Genomic DNA, 13,642 nt, shown 5'->3' on the forward strand with positions numbered 1-13,642 from the left:
TGGGAGCTCCGCTCATAGTGTGTGGAGCAATGCATTCTGGGACCATTGCTCACATTGGGGTACAGCAATCTATTGGGGGAACTCTGCTCCTGTTTGGTTGGTGCAATGCATTCTGGGACTGATGCTAAGGTCTCATTGGCAACCCCCTCCCGCTGCATGATGGGACCTGTTATCCAAACCTTGCGGAGCGTAGGATTCAATTCCTCCTCAAGGAATTTTGAGGGGGACGCTCTCCTTCTTCCCACGCCTTTCCCCCATCCCTCCAATCAGCTTCCTCCCTGGGCAAGATTGACATTTTTATTAGTCCCGCCCATCCCTTCTTCTCCCGCCGTTTCTCCAATCAGAAGCCTCTTTCGGTAGGATTGACAGGGCGGCCTCCCATCCCAGTTGCTCCTCCTCCCCATTTGTCACTCAAGCGGCGCGCGCTCCCCTCCCCTCGCCCCAACCGCCACTCAGGAGGCGCGCGCTCCCCCCCCCCCGGCCCTCTCCTGATTGGCTCCCGCCCTGGCTCGCGCTCCGCCCCGCAGCGTCCGTTGCTCGGTTGCCCGGGGAGACGCTGCGGGTGGGCGGGGCCTGAGGGGCGAGTTGGAGCGGCGCGTGCGGCGCTGGTGGCGTGGAGTGAGGTGTGGGGAAGGCAGGGAGGCAGTGTGTGGGGGATGGCAGAGCAGCCGGACGGGAGGGAGGGAAGGACTGCATGTTGAAGGTGGAGGCCTGCAGAGGAAGTGAGGAGGGCAGTCGAAGGAGGGGAGCTGGGGGCAGGGGCAGATTGCGAAGGGAGCAGTGTGTGGGAGGGGGGAGGAAGGGATGATGTGAAGGGTGGGAGCCTGGCGAGGTGAGGGGGCAGGTCGAAAGGGAGCTGGGCAGGCAGATGCGAAGGAGGGCAGTGTGGGGGTGAAGGAGCAGGGAGGAGGGAGGGACTGATGTGAAGAGGTGGGAAGCCTTCAGAGGAGTGAGGGGGCAGGATCGAAGGAGGGGTCGCATGGGCGCAGGCAGAGCAAGGTGGGGCAGGGGTGGAGGGGGAGAAGACTAGCTGAAGGTGGGGAGGCCTGCAGAGGCAGTGAGGGCGAGGGCAGTCGAAGGAGGTAGCTGGGCAAGCAGAGCGAGGGGAGGGGCAGGTGTTGTGAGGGCGAGAGGAGAGGATCTGTCAAGGGGTGGGAGCCTGGCCGAAGACGGAGGGAGGGGGCGGTTTTGAAAAGGGGGGGGGGGGGGAGGGTAGCTGGGAAGGGCAGATGCGAAGGGAGGGGCAGTGTGTGGGGAGGGCCGGGAGGGAGAAGGACTGATGTGAAGGGTGAGCCTGCAGAAGCGATGAGGGGGCAGGTTGAAGGAGGGTACGGGAAGGGCAGATGCAACGGGACTGGGACGTGTGTGGGGAGGGGCCAGAGGAGGAAGGGACTGATTGTTGAAGGTGGGCCCTGCAGAGAGTAGGAAGGCAGGTGCGGAGGACTAACCTGGAGGAGGGCAGCACCGGATGGGAGCGACGATGTGAAAGGTGGGGAAGCATGTGGAGAAGGAGCAGGTTGAAGAGGGTAGCTGAGAAGACAGAAGAGAAGGTGGGAGCATATGAAAGGCAGCGGAGAGTACCTGTGGAGCAGGCAGGTAGTGAGATGAGGGCAGGTTGCAAAGGAGAAGGCCAATGAAGTTGAAGATGGAGGAAGGAGCAGGGGAAGGGAGGAAGTTAGGTTGAAGGAGGGGCAGCTGGAGCTGTGGGGGTAGGGGCAGATGTGAAGGGGTGGGAGAAGATTGAAGGAGAGAATAGCTGTGGGGGAGGGGGAAGTGTGTGGTGGGAGCAGGTTGGGAGGGGCAGATATGAAGGGGAGGCGGAAATATGTGGGGGGAGGGGGCAGGTTGAAGGAAGGGGCAGCTGGGGGAGAGGAGGGCCAGGTGGGAGGGGTATCTGGGGAAGGGACAGGTGGAAAGGGTGTGGGGATGGGCAGGTTGAAGGAAGGGAGCAAGGTGAGGGGAGGGACAGATGTGAAGAGGTGGGGGAGGCATGGTGGAGGAAGGGGCAGGTGGGAGGGGTGGGTGTGGAGGTGAGGTGAGGGGCAGGTTGCAGAGGGAGAGGTAGGTGTGAGGGAGAGGGCAAGTGAGGGGAGTCGATAGGCTGCAGAGGGAGAGAGTAGGTGGGGGAAGGGACAGGTGGATAGGGAAGCTGGGGGAGAGGTGGGCAGAGAAGTGGAAGGAGGCAGGTGGGGATAGCTGTGGGGGAAGGGAGCTGCAGGTGCGGGAGGGGCAGTGGAACCCCACGCCTCTTCTAGAATCAGGGAGAGAACCCAGGAGTCCTGGGTCCCAGCCCCCCCCACTCTAACCCACCAGCCCCCACTGCCCTCTCAGAACCGGAGAGAGAACCCAGGAGTCCTGGCTCCCAGCCCCCCCTGCTCCAACCACCAGCCCCCACTCCCCTCCCAGAACCGGGGAGAGAACCCAGGAGTCCTGGATCCCAGCCCCCAGCTCCACTCTAATCCTCTAGCTCCCACTGCCCTCCCAGAGCTGGGAATAGGACCTTGACTGTCCCGCCTGCTCTGTTAGACTGTTTTTCCTTCTGGTTGTGCAGTCGGTTTCCTAAATACAGGTTTGTTTTTTTCACAGAGCCATTGGTGAACAATGAGTGCTCGCCGCCGTGGCACGCCCGGGGACAAAAAGCAGCGCAAAAGTGCTGTGCGGGGACCCTCCTTGGTATCGGATAGTGAAGTGGGTCTGCCGTCACCACCCCCAGAGGAGACTGGTATTTCCCCAAACCCTTCTCTAGCGGTGCCTGCTGCTCATATGATCCAACTCTCTGAGTGCCCCGCGGCTTCCTGGGGGACACAAGTGCTCAGCACCTCAGCAAATCTGGCCACTAGCTCTATACACCCTATTTTGGACCAAACCCGGGTGCAAAGGTCATGTCAGTAACTAGACATCTGGCCAGACTGCAGCCTCTTGGGCCTCGTCTACACTACTCTCTTAGGGCCTGGTTTTCAAGTGGTGAGAGCTGCAGGCCCTTCAGATTCCCCATCATTGTTTTGACCATTGCAGCTCCACCCTTGTACACAGGACTGACAAGGTCCTCCTGGGTCATGGAGTCCAGTCCCTGGTCACCCTGTCATAGCCCGTTTAAACTTAACAAGCTCCAGCTTCAAACTAGTTGTTTGCCCCCCACTATTCCTATTGCGGGGCTATTCCAGAACCTCTCTCTAAACCTCCCGCACCATGAGAACCTCAGACCTGGGTTGTGCCTAGCCCAGGCACCTAGACCCCACTAGGAGACAGATATTTCAAATCTGCCCCGCTCCAGATGAGGAAACCACAGGAGGAAGGTCGAGTTAGAGTTAGAAACCTTCTTCTCATTTGCAGCCTAGATTTCTTTCTTTCTCCCTTTTATTCTTGTGCCAGCATTGTCCTGGACAGGGTTTGGGCATTTTAGTCACCATAAAATTCATCTAACCCAGTGGTTTTCAACCTGTGGTCCCCGGATCCCTGGAGGTCCACAGACTATATCTAAGGGGTCTGTGAAAGGTGGTTGTTCCCATAGAACAATGGTTCTCAACCTGTGGTCTGTGGGGGTCTGCAGACTGTCTATCATTTCCAAAGGGGGCCGCACCTCCATACCAAAATGTTCAGGGGCCCGCAAATGAAAAAAGGTGGCAAACTGCTGATTTAAACAGCTCTCAGCAAGTCTGTTCTGATGACGGTAGCACCTGCAGTGATGCATCCTACAAACACCCGGTGAGGGATAGTCTCTGTCGCAGAGCTAACAGTCTCGCTAGACAAAGGATGAGAATGAAACACAGGCACGGGAGCTCGCCAGCGGCTATACAGCACATCTCAGGCAGAGCCAGGAATAGACGCCGGGTCTCGTGGGTCCTAGTGCGGTGGTGTAACTACAGGTCCACAGGAGATGCTGGCTAAACCCCAGGCAGCAATCTGGGTGCTGTCTACACTGCTGGAGCTGTGAGGGTGGGATGTTACACCGGACAGAAAAATGTCCAGTTAGGCCTCACCTTGTTAAATCAAAACCAGTGTTACTTCATGGCCTCCTGATATAGGGAGTAAAGTGCAGCCCGACCCTTCACCCAATTCCAGATACAGGCCAGCTGAAGACAGCTGCTAGTCTTGTTCATTATGGGCACCCTGAAGCCCCAGCTGCCGTTACAATAGTTATAATATTTGGGGGGGTTTGGTAAAAAAGCCATCAACCTGGGGCTGGATTACAGATGTGGTTGGCTCTTCATCCCACTCCCTAAACTGACCAATCATCTCTGACGTGGTGCCAGATGCAGTCACTGCTCTAGAGGTGAAAGGCCCCATGTCCCACTCCCTGCCTCCCAAGAGCCAGCCAGCGCTCCCCGTGTGGGGCTGGATCAGAACCAGTGGCCTAGAGGTGAAAGGCCCTCTATCCCATTCCTTGCCCCCCCAAACCCACGTGAGAGACAATACTGGAACTGATGCGCTAGAGGTAAAAAACTCTGTCTCTCAGTGTCGGACCCCCGATCTATGTTGTCTTTTCAATCATTCCTACCTTCAGGCTTATCATTTAAAACTCCTAGCAGGAGATGTTTATCTTAACCAGGTCTGTGAGCTCCCCCCACCTCAAATTGTTTCCCTTCAGTGTGTTACCACAGTAACCCACCCGGATTTCCAGCAGCAGCTCTTCAGAGCTCACGCTAGCTCTTACGTTCCAGTGATCATCACTGCCTAATGTAACGTGCACGAAGCCAGCTCCACTCAGAGCTTCTGCTCCAATCCAGTCTGCCGCGACAGGCAGTGAAATGACATCCCCTGTCAGGCAGCTGAATGCTGGCTGAATTGGGAAGCACTTCCACAGGCGGGCTCCCTGGGAGATAAAGCCGCGGGAGGGTTTATCAGCCAGTGCAGAGGGTTTGATTAGGGACAAGGGAGCATGAAACAGAAGACAAGAGGAAAGGCAGCAAAGATTAGGTCTGTAACACCAGCATCCAGACATGGCCTGACCGCCTGCTGGTCCCCCTTGACATACCCTGAGTCATCAGACCTCCCCTGTTGGCAGCTGTTTCCCCTGGCCTGTTTGTCTCCCCTGGCCGTTTTTGTAGCCATGTCTGTCCCCGGTTGCTCCCACCTACGGAAGTTGGTCCAGTATTGCCTCACCCATCTTGTCTAGGTAGCTGATCATGGTAACATCGCTTTAGAGGTGGCCCCTCGGTTTTTTGGGTTCTTATATTAGGACACCCTGGGCCTGATTTTCCAAGCTGCAGAGCACCCCCAACGCCTGCTGGTGCCGTTAGGAGCTGGGGATTCTCAGCCCCTCTGAAGATCGGGGTCCAAATTTCTAAAATGAGGCTGCGAGTATTAGAGGCGCCTGGATTTGAACAGGTGATGGCTAGTGACAGCCAGGAGGTCCTGCACTGGGCACGGTGGTGGCTCAGAGCCGCACAGCAGAGGCAGATCTGGAACTCGGGGTATTGTGTGCACAGCTGTCAGGAGAGGCAATGGCGGCATGTGGTGGCATACCCAAGCTAACTTTAGTTGAGTTGGCCTGCTAAGAGTAGCAGCGTAGTTGCAGCAGGATGGGCTAGCTGGCTGCGGACAATCCTGCCCTGGCCCATAGTTCCTCCTGCTCCAGAAGCTCAGGCCCCTAGCACTTGGGTGAAAGGAGACTCTCCCTCAGCTCCGAGCAGTGAAAAGCTGCTCTAGCTTTGGGATGAAAAGTCGTGTGTGATTCCTGATAGTTTGAGGATATTTCTCTGGTACTCCCTCTTATTTCAGATGCCGCAGTAGGAAGTCTCTCTGTCTCAATTTCTCCTCCTGTGTCAAGCTGGCTTGCACCGTCACTTCTCTCTAGCTTGGAACCGTGTCTCCAGGTTTCCATATCTAGTTTATGTCACCGATTCTGTATTTGTTGAGAACCAGCCTCAGCTTTGCACCTGTTATGGTAGTGAAGTATCTGCCAGTGTGATAGTCTAACTCATTGTTTTGGATCTTTCCCGGGGTGTTTTCAGGTTTCCTCTAGTCTTTGCTTTTTTCTGCGCTGGTGGGGTAGTTATGCCCCTGGAAATTGTTAATTAGCACTGGGAGCGATGATGTCTAGGTGTGGCTCTTGCTTCCCTCTGGATTTAATTTCACCTGTGAAATGCAGTCACTTAAGTAGAGCACAGCAGAGAGGAGTGGGAGGAATGAACGTTTTAGCTGAGGATACCAGAGCAAATCCCGACTCTTACAAAAAGCACCCCACAGGCTCTTTCATGGGAAGCAAACAAGACTTTACCTGGGCTCAGAAATGTGGAAGGAGCAAACCATAGTCCTAGGATTTGAGTCTCTAGAGATTTCAGACCTGATATGTAGATGTTTACAGGGAGGTTTGCTACTGGGACACCTGGTGTGGGGGTCTCCTAGACGAGACCTGAAATTCCCGAGTTTTGAGGTGATCTGTGCTGGACCTGGGCAAGATAGCTTTCCAACTCTCACTTCCCTGATTCTGTGACTAGGGCTCATGCTCTAGAAATGCAGAACCAAAGGTGGGTCTGTTTGAGTGAGCAGATTGCTACATCGCTCAGTGAGATTCTAGCCTGCTGGTTGTTTAGCCGTGAATTCAGATTGAGAGAAATTCCAAAGCAGCTTTTATACATGATCGTGGAATGCTAAAGGGTGGGGATCGCTAGCTCATGGCGGGGCCGAGATGGAGGTTGGTCTCTTCCACCTCTGGGTCACGGGTGTAGAACTGGCGTGGGTCAGGAGTGGCTGCAATTCATACCCACCTGATGCCATTTGATTACCACTTGTGAAATGAATTCAGGCCAGTTCCACATTACAATTATCATCACCGTCTGCTCAGGTGCTGGCAGCCTCGGCAGAGACGCAAAGGCCAAATGCGCTATAGGCATCGATTTTAAATCTATGGGAGTTAGGCACCCAAATACCTTTAAAATCTAGCCCAGGTAGACTAAACTCTTGTCTTCCCTACAAGGGATTCCCCTGGCTGCAGCATACTGATGTGGACAGTGTATGAACTGGGGAAGGTGTGGGGGAGTTTACTCTGCTGCTGCCCAGCTGTACCAGCTTTGGTGATAAATGAAGGACTCCATGTCTGGGGAAGGCCCAGCTGGCACCTTTCACCAACCCATACATTTGCTTGTTAACAGTTTCATATTAAGGAAAAGTATTTGTGGCCAATCAGAAGGCGACTGTTCTTCATTCCCTCACTATGTGCAGAGGGTGCCTCACTCTGGATTCTGGTGTAACTGAAACACAAATGATGGCTCGTTATGGGCAGTGGAGTGTCCCACTGCATTTGATTTGAGGAGCAAGGGGTGGGGGTGGGGGACAGTTAATTTAAAGAGTTGATATTAGAGAGTTTCTGTTTCAGCTTGACGGTTAATTTGTCACGCTTTGTGACAACATTGTAAGTGTCCCCGAGGTCCCTCTCTGCTGGGTTTACAGCGTGTTGCGTTTGTGGTGCCGAAGTTCAGGAACAGAAACATTTAGCTGTACGTCACACTTCCGTAACCTAATGTATTAGAAAGGCTCATGAAGCGGCCTTGTCACTCGGCTCGAGGGAGGCTCACAGTGCTTTAGGAACCCGCATCACAAAGTGCTCCAAAATCCGTGAGCCTTCATCTCTTCTTACGGTCCTGTTTCCTTTTCCTCGTCTCTCTTCCCATGTGCCGTGACAATGGAATAGTCGGTTACTAATGAAGCTGTTTTGTTGTGCTCAGGGTTTACTGTTCGCTCGAGGGTTTGGGGAATGGGATAACGGGGACTTTCATATCCAGTTCCAGTTTGGCTTCAGGTTGATGAGAACTGTCTGGCTGGCTTAGGGAATAGGACACTGGGCCTTTCGTATAAAGGGCGCTGTTTCCATTTTGGCCTCAGGTCAGGGCGGATGGGTTGCTTCACAAAATCGGGGAACAGGATATAGAAGCTTTCAGCTCAAAGGCACCACTTCCAAGGTGGCTCAGTGGTGACTGAATGCTCCCATCTGGCAGCCATTCTGGATCTAGATCTGGATCTAGGCTGTTCTCAGTGGTACCGGATGACAGAACAAGGAGTGATGGTCTCAAGTTGCAGTGTGGGAGGTTTAGGTTGGATATTAGGAAAATCTTTTTCACGAGGAGGGTGGTGAAGCACTGGAATGGGTTCCCTAGGGAGGCGGTGGAGTCAGCCAGGTAACGCTGTTGCAAAAAAAAGCAAACATCATTCTGGGCTGTATTAGCAGGAGTATTGTAAGCAAGGGGTGAGAAGTAATTCTGCCATGGCCGTCAGCACTGAGAAGGCCTCAGCTGTAGTTCGATGTACAGACTTCGGGAAAGATGTGGACAGATTGGAGAAAGTCCAGAGGAGAGCAACAAAAATGATGAAAGGTCTAGAAAACATGACCTATGAGGAAAGAGTGAAAAAATTGGGTTTGTTTAGTCTGGAGAAGAGAAGACTGAGAGGGGTCTTCACCTGTGTCAAGGGTGGTTATAAAGACGAGGGTGATAAATTGTTCTTATCCACTGAGGACAGGGCAAGAAGTAATGGGCTTAAATTGTAGCAAGAGAGATTACCCTTCCAGCTAGGAAATTTTTCCTAATTAAGCACTGAAACAAATTGCCTAGGGAGGTTGTGGAATCTCTGTCACTAGAGGTTTTTAAGGACAGGTTAGACAGCCACCTGTCAAGGTGGTCTAGAATAATGCAGAGGACTGGACTTAGATGACCTACTGAGGTCTCTTCCAGCCCTACATTTCTATGATTCATTCTCCAGGGGCTGTCGAGCTGACACCTTCCACCCGTGCTAAACTCACTAGTCATTAAAAGAGAGGGAAAGTGTCAAGGCTCAGAGAAGAGCCCCTTATTTTTTGTGTCTTTACATTTTGTCTTCTCCAAGGAGTCAGTCCTCTTGGACCTTGCGATGGCGAGGGAGAAGGTGAGGCAGACGTGGGTGCAGTCACCATCCCAGAAGAAAAAGAGGTGGATCTGGTAGGTCAGAGGGCCCCGATGTCCTTTGTGGACCATTGTATCACCCATGCTGTGCTTGAGGATATGACATTCCCTTTCAGTAATATCATGAAAGGATGACGCAGCCTCTATGACGGGGCTGGGGTGAGAAAGGATGGCCATCAAATACAAGACTTTCCTATACATGGAACGACTAATATGTTATCTCGATGTCCTGGCCAGCTTCCAGCTCGGGTGATCCCACTTTACCTCTCTAAATTCCCCGCTGCCACTGCAGTTGGATGTGGAATCCACCTTCATTTTCTGTCTTAAACTCCCTGTGGAACAGTGAAATGGCTGCCTCGTTCCCCCTTCTGAGTGTTGCATTTCACGCTGCAAAGCACTTGCAGATTCGATGGCACCGTAAGTGATTCTGATGATGATTACTGGCAATGAACATTAATCCATCCTCCCCTCTCCGATCAGTCACTCGGAGGGAATGGGATACCGTGTCTGAACTGTGTTCTAACCTGCCATCAGGCACGTCCTCATTCACAGCCTCGACCAGAAAAGATGGAAGGAGGGTGCTTGCATGGTACAGTATCGAGTTTTGTCACATTAATGCAGGTAACATCTGGCTCTAAACTTTCATGCAAGACATTACCTTAATTTGATCCTAATTCCCAGATTTTCTTTAGACGGTCCTGAGAATGAGAAATGGAGACAAAGCTTAATGTCTGTTCTAAAAAAAACCCTTCCAAACCCAGACAGCTGCTCTGCTTAGCTCAGAATTTGCTTCTTTCATTCCTTACATTTTGGCCCTTTGTTGTCTCTTACCTTCTCCTACCCAGCAAGGATCAGGTTGCCTAACAGCGTGGCCCAGAAAGCTATGGAAGCTTTGATTGTCTTTCAACTACTTTGACAAATTAGCCTCTCCTATACATTCCTGAGGGGCCTCAGGGGACAGCGATTGGCTAATGAGGATTTGCAATGAGATCAGGAGGCTTTCACTTTCTGGTATCCAATCCCAGTGCAGTGCAGGTTGGTGCGAAGGAGAATCCACTCCCATTTGATGGCCATTCTCAGGCCCGCTCTGTGAAATGGGAAGGCTGTGCCTGTACCTTTCAGTCCAATTCGGAGAGAAGCAGGTGTCCACCTCATAGAAACCACTGCCACATCTCTCTTTGGCTTTGCTAAAGCTGTCGCTGTCCTGTCCTCTTTCCCCAGAAACCCTGCATCCGAAGCCGGGTGGTCCTGAGTGGCCTAAGGGACGACATGTGGACAGAAGAGCACGCTGCAACTCTGGATCTCTTTCTGAAGGATGTCAGCAAGCAATTGCTCGTCGTCTACATAGATGAGTTTGCTGGACTGAAGGTTGAGCAGACCATGCCACATCAGGTTTGTTTGGCACCGTGCTGCCTAGATTCTACAAGAGTTCCCGTGGAGGAGCGGCAGTCGTATCAGTTTGTGCTGCCTTCCTATTGGCCTCGTGAGCTAACCAGGGGCTAGTTGCTTGGAGACATTCTCACCTATGAGTTATTGCTGATCCTAATGCCCCAGCACTAGGGGTTGCTGTGCTGCAGGGGATGTTGAGGGGGAAGGGACCCTGGTGGTTCAGCATGGTGCCTTCCATGGCAGGCTCATCACATTCATAAAATTAAGCACGGGCATAAATGTTTGCAGGCTCCAGATTTTAGTTTCCTTAAAAGCCTTTTGGGACGGATTTTGCCTAAAGCTTTTTGAAATGCTAAATACATGACGTCAGCCCGTTCTCCTTTATTCACTCTTTGGCTGAGATGCTCAGGGAATTCTAACAGGTAAGAGAGGTGCAGAAGCCAGGCCAGCTTATCCCTGTCGTATCTTTTTCATGACTATCATTTCGTTGTTCTGATTATGTTTCACACGTGTGGCCCATTGCTTTAACTCTGCGTGTTGGATGTGGGGACAAGACGCATCCCCCATAGATACAATGAGAGGGCAAAGTGCGCTGCTAATTAACCTCACCCTGTCATTGGCTGGCCCTCACAGGAGCAGAAACAGCTGACTTACTTCATCCGCCATGAGAATGCCGAGATCACCGCTGAGAATTTCCAGAAGACAGTGCAGTTTGGCACTGTCCGGAGACCCTACATTGATTCCCTCATGCGAATTCTCAATAGCGTCTTCCTCCCCCGCCTCTTCCACAACACCAGTTGGCCTGAGAGCATCAAGAATGAATTCTTCTCGGAAATATACCACTTCATGACCTCTCTCACAGGTAGAGTGAGCACTGCTTGCCCTCGTCTGGTTCTCTCCATCAGGATGTCGGTACCTGGCCAGTTTCTTGTTACACATTTGTTGGCCTGCTCTGGGCTCTCCTATTCCGGAGACTCCGATGATGTCCCCACTACAAAACGGGATGCTTGGCTGGATTTTGCACAGCACCATTCATGATTTCATTGGGAATTGGTCCTGCTTTGAATGGGGGTTGGACTAGATGACCTCCAGAGTTCCCTTCCATCCCTGATATTCTATGCTTCTATGATTTCCGGCTTTCAGAGGAGAATGAGTTTGGCACCACTGGTGTTTGCAGTGTGTGTTGGTCCCAGCATATGAGAGATACAGGTGGGTGAAGTAATATCTTTTGTTGGACCAGCTTCTTATGGGGAAGAGACAAGTCTTTGAGCTCCACAGAGCCGAAGGTACCACCTCACCCGCTTCATCTTTGTCACCACTGATCAAGGGCCAGAGTGGAATTGGTCCTTAGTGGTGAAAGGCTTTGTATCCCATTCACTGACCCTCTTTGAGCCTGTCAGTGTTCCCTGATTGGAGCTGGTCCCTAGAGGTGAAAGGCACCGTGGGCCATTCTCCAATTCTTCTGAGAAAATAAAACCAGAGAAAAAAGACGTCTCTTCTCCCCCTCAGCCCCAAAGCCAGTGCAGGAGAGAGGACCCAGAGAGAGGGTTTGATTGTGGCCAGCAGCTCCATCTGTCTCTCCCTTCTCCAGATACACGTTCGAAAATGAAGGGCCGCACGGTTCTCTACATCCCCATTGAAGCCCTGAGCGTGAAGCCCGAAGTAGTAGTGAAGGATAAAGCGCTGGTTCAGAGGCTGGAAAGTGAGTAACTCCAGAGCCTGGCTCTCGGGGGGCCGTCATGCTGCCTGACCTGGGAGAGGGGAGCAATAACAGGATCACTGTAATGAGAAAGGGGTTGGTCGGCGGGATAAACTCGACAGAGCAGCTGGTGAGAATCGCAGTGCGGGGAGTCTAAGTGAATTAACCTCCAGCAGCATATGAGCTGCATCCATCATTACCAATCTCTGAGAGGCTTGGCGGAGCATGGAGGATCCTTTGTCAGGGTTAAGCTTTCACTTTAGATATTCTTCAAGGAGCCGGCAGCCACCAGGCAGTAAAAACTTTTAAGCAGGGGCGAGGAGCTGGGGCGGCTCAGTGGCGGGACTCTGCATTCCCCAGAACCTGGGGACAGACTCCCTGCCCTGTCCTCGGGTGCCCCTCCGGGGGATCAGGGCATAAAGTGGGCCTTGATTTCATGACCTTGGAGGAAGTGAGGCTGGGCAGGGTCAGTCCAGGCCCTGCCATGTGGGAGAGACAGGTTCCGAGTGGGAGGGGAAAGCACTCTGTTTATTCATGACCTGAGTGGTTAGAATAACTTTTCTAGTATTGACTTGGGCATAGTGATGCCTGCCTAGTCCCCAGCCAGAACTTTGTGGGGGGAAGGGTTAGTAAAGCTAGAAGTTTTGGGGAGCACTCAAAAGAGATCACCCAAAGAGAGCAGGAGACAGGCCATCAAATGCCTTTGATCTTCCACCTTCCGGGCCCTCGCCGGCCTCACTCTCTCCGCACAGCTTAGCAGTAGGCACACGGGAACCGAGCGTCCCTGTGGAGTGCCCAGCACCTGCTCACCGAATGCTCACAGAGCTGTCAGGTGTGCTACTCCTAAAGGACTCGTGCACACCAGTCAGGGAGATTCAACGTCGAATCGCCAACTGCTTCACGTACCCCACTTAGATATGTTTATAGTGAAAGCAAGAATTAGTTTACGATCAAAGAACAGAGATGCAAATGAGAGAAAGTAAGAATGCTGGAAACAAATGATTACATATACAACAAAGCCATAACACAGTTTTTAATGCATACCTTTAACTCCCAAGATATTCCTGCCAAGAAGTGTGGGGGAGACAAGGCCCTGCCCCCCCGGCTTCTTGCGATTCACCGCAACTATCAGCCAGCCAGTAAGGCAGAAGGTTTATTAGACAACAGGAACACAATCCAAACCAGAGCTTGTAGGTACAGACAACAGGACCCCCTCAGTCAGGTCCATATTGGGGGCCAGGGGTCCCAATCTGGGCTTCCCTCCCCTTCCTCAGCCAGCTCCAAACTGAAACTCTCCAGCCCCTCCTCTGCCTTTGTCTCTTTCCTGGGCCAGGAGGTCACCTGGTCTCTTTGTTCTCCAACACCTTCAGTTGGCACCTTGCAGGGCAGGAGCCCAGGCCATCAGTGGCCAGGAGACAGTGTGTCGGCCATTCTCTGTGCAGACACCATCACACTGGCCCTCTAGGGCTCTGAACAGAACATCAGAATGGCCGAACTGGGTCAGACCAAAGGTCCATCCAGCCCAATGTCCTGTCTACTGATAGTGGCCAATGCCAGGTGCCCCAGAGGGAGTGAACCTAACAGGTAATGATCACGTGATCTCTCTCCTGCCATCCATCTCCACCCTCTGACAAACAGAGGCTAGGGACACCATTCCTTACCCATCCTGGCTAATAGT

General features: G+C 52.7%; 1 protein-coding gene across 1 annotated transcript in view; it reads left to right on the top strand.

Annotated features, from left to right (window-relative positions):
• The first annotated feature begins 2,591 nt into the window (after nt 1–2,591).
• The window catches only part of DNAH2 (dynein axonemal heavy chain 2), a 148,458-nt gene continuing 137,407 nt past the window's right edge, over nt 2,592–13,642 (top strand). The window contains 6 exon segments of the mRNA XM_075071345.1: nt 2,592–2,722; nt 8,821–8,912; nt 10,098–10,268; nt 10,899–11,127; nt 11,857–11,967; nt 13,023–13,103. Of these exon segments, the coding sequence (XP_074927446.1) occupies nt 2,602–2,722; nt 8,821–8,912; nt 10,098–10,268; nt 10,899–11,127; nt 11,857–11,967; nt 13,023–13,103 (805 nt within the window). The 5' untranslated portion in view covers nt 2,592–2,601.

Source organism: Chelonoidis abingdonii, chromosome 11, assembly GCF_003597395.2.
Source record: "Chelonoidis abingdonii isolate Lonesome George chromosome 11, CheloAbing_2.0, whole genome shotgun sequence".
Lineage (NCBI taxonomy): Eukaryota > Metazoa > Chordata > Testudines > Testudinidae > Chelonoidis > Chelonoidis abingdonii.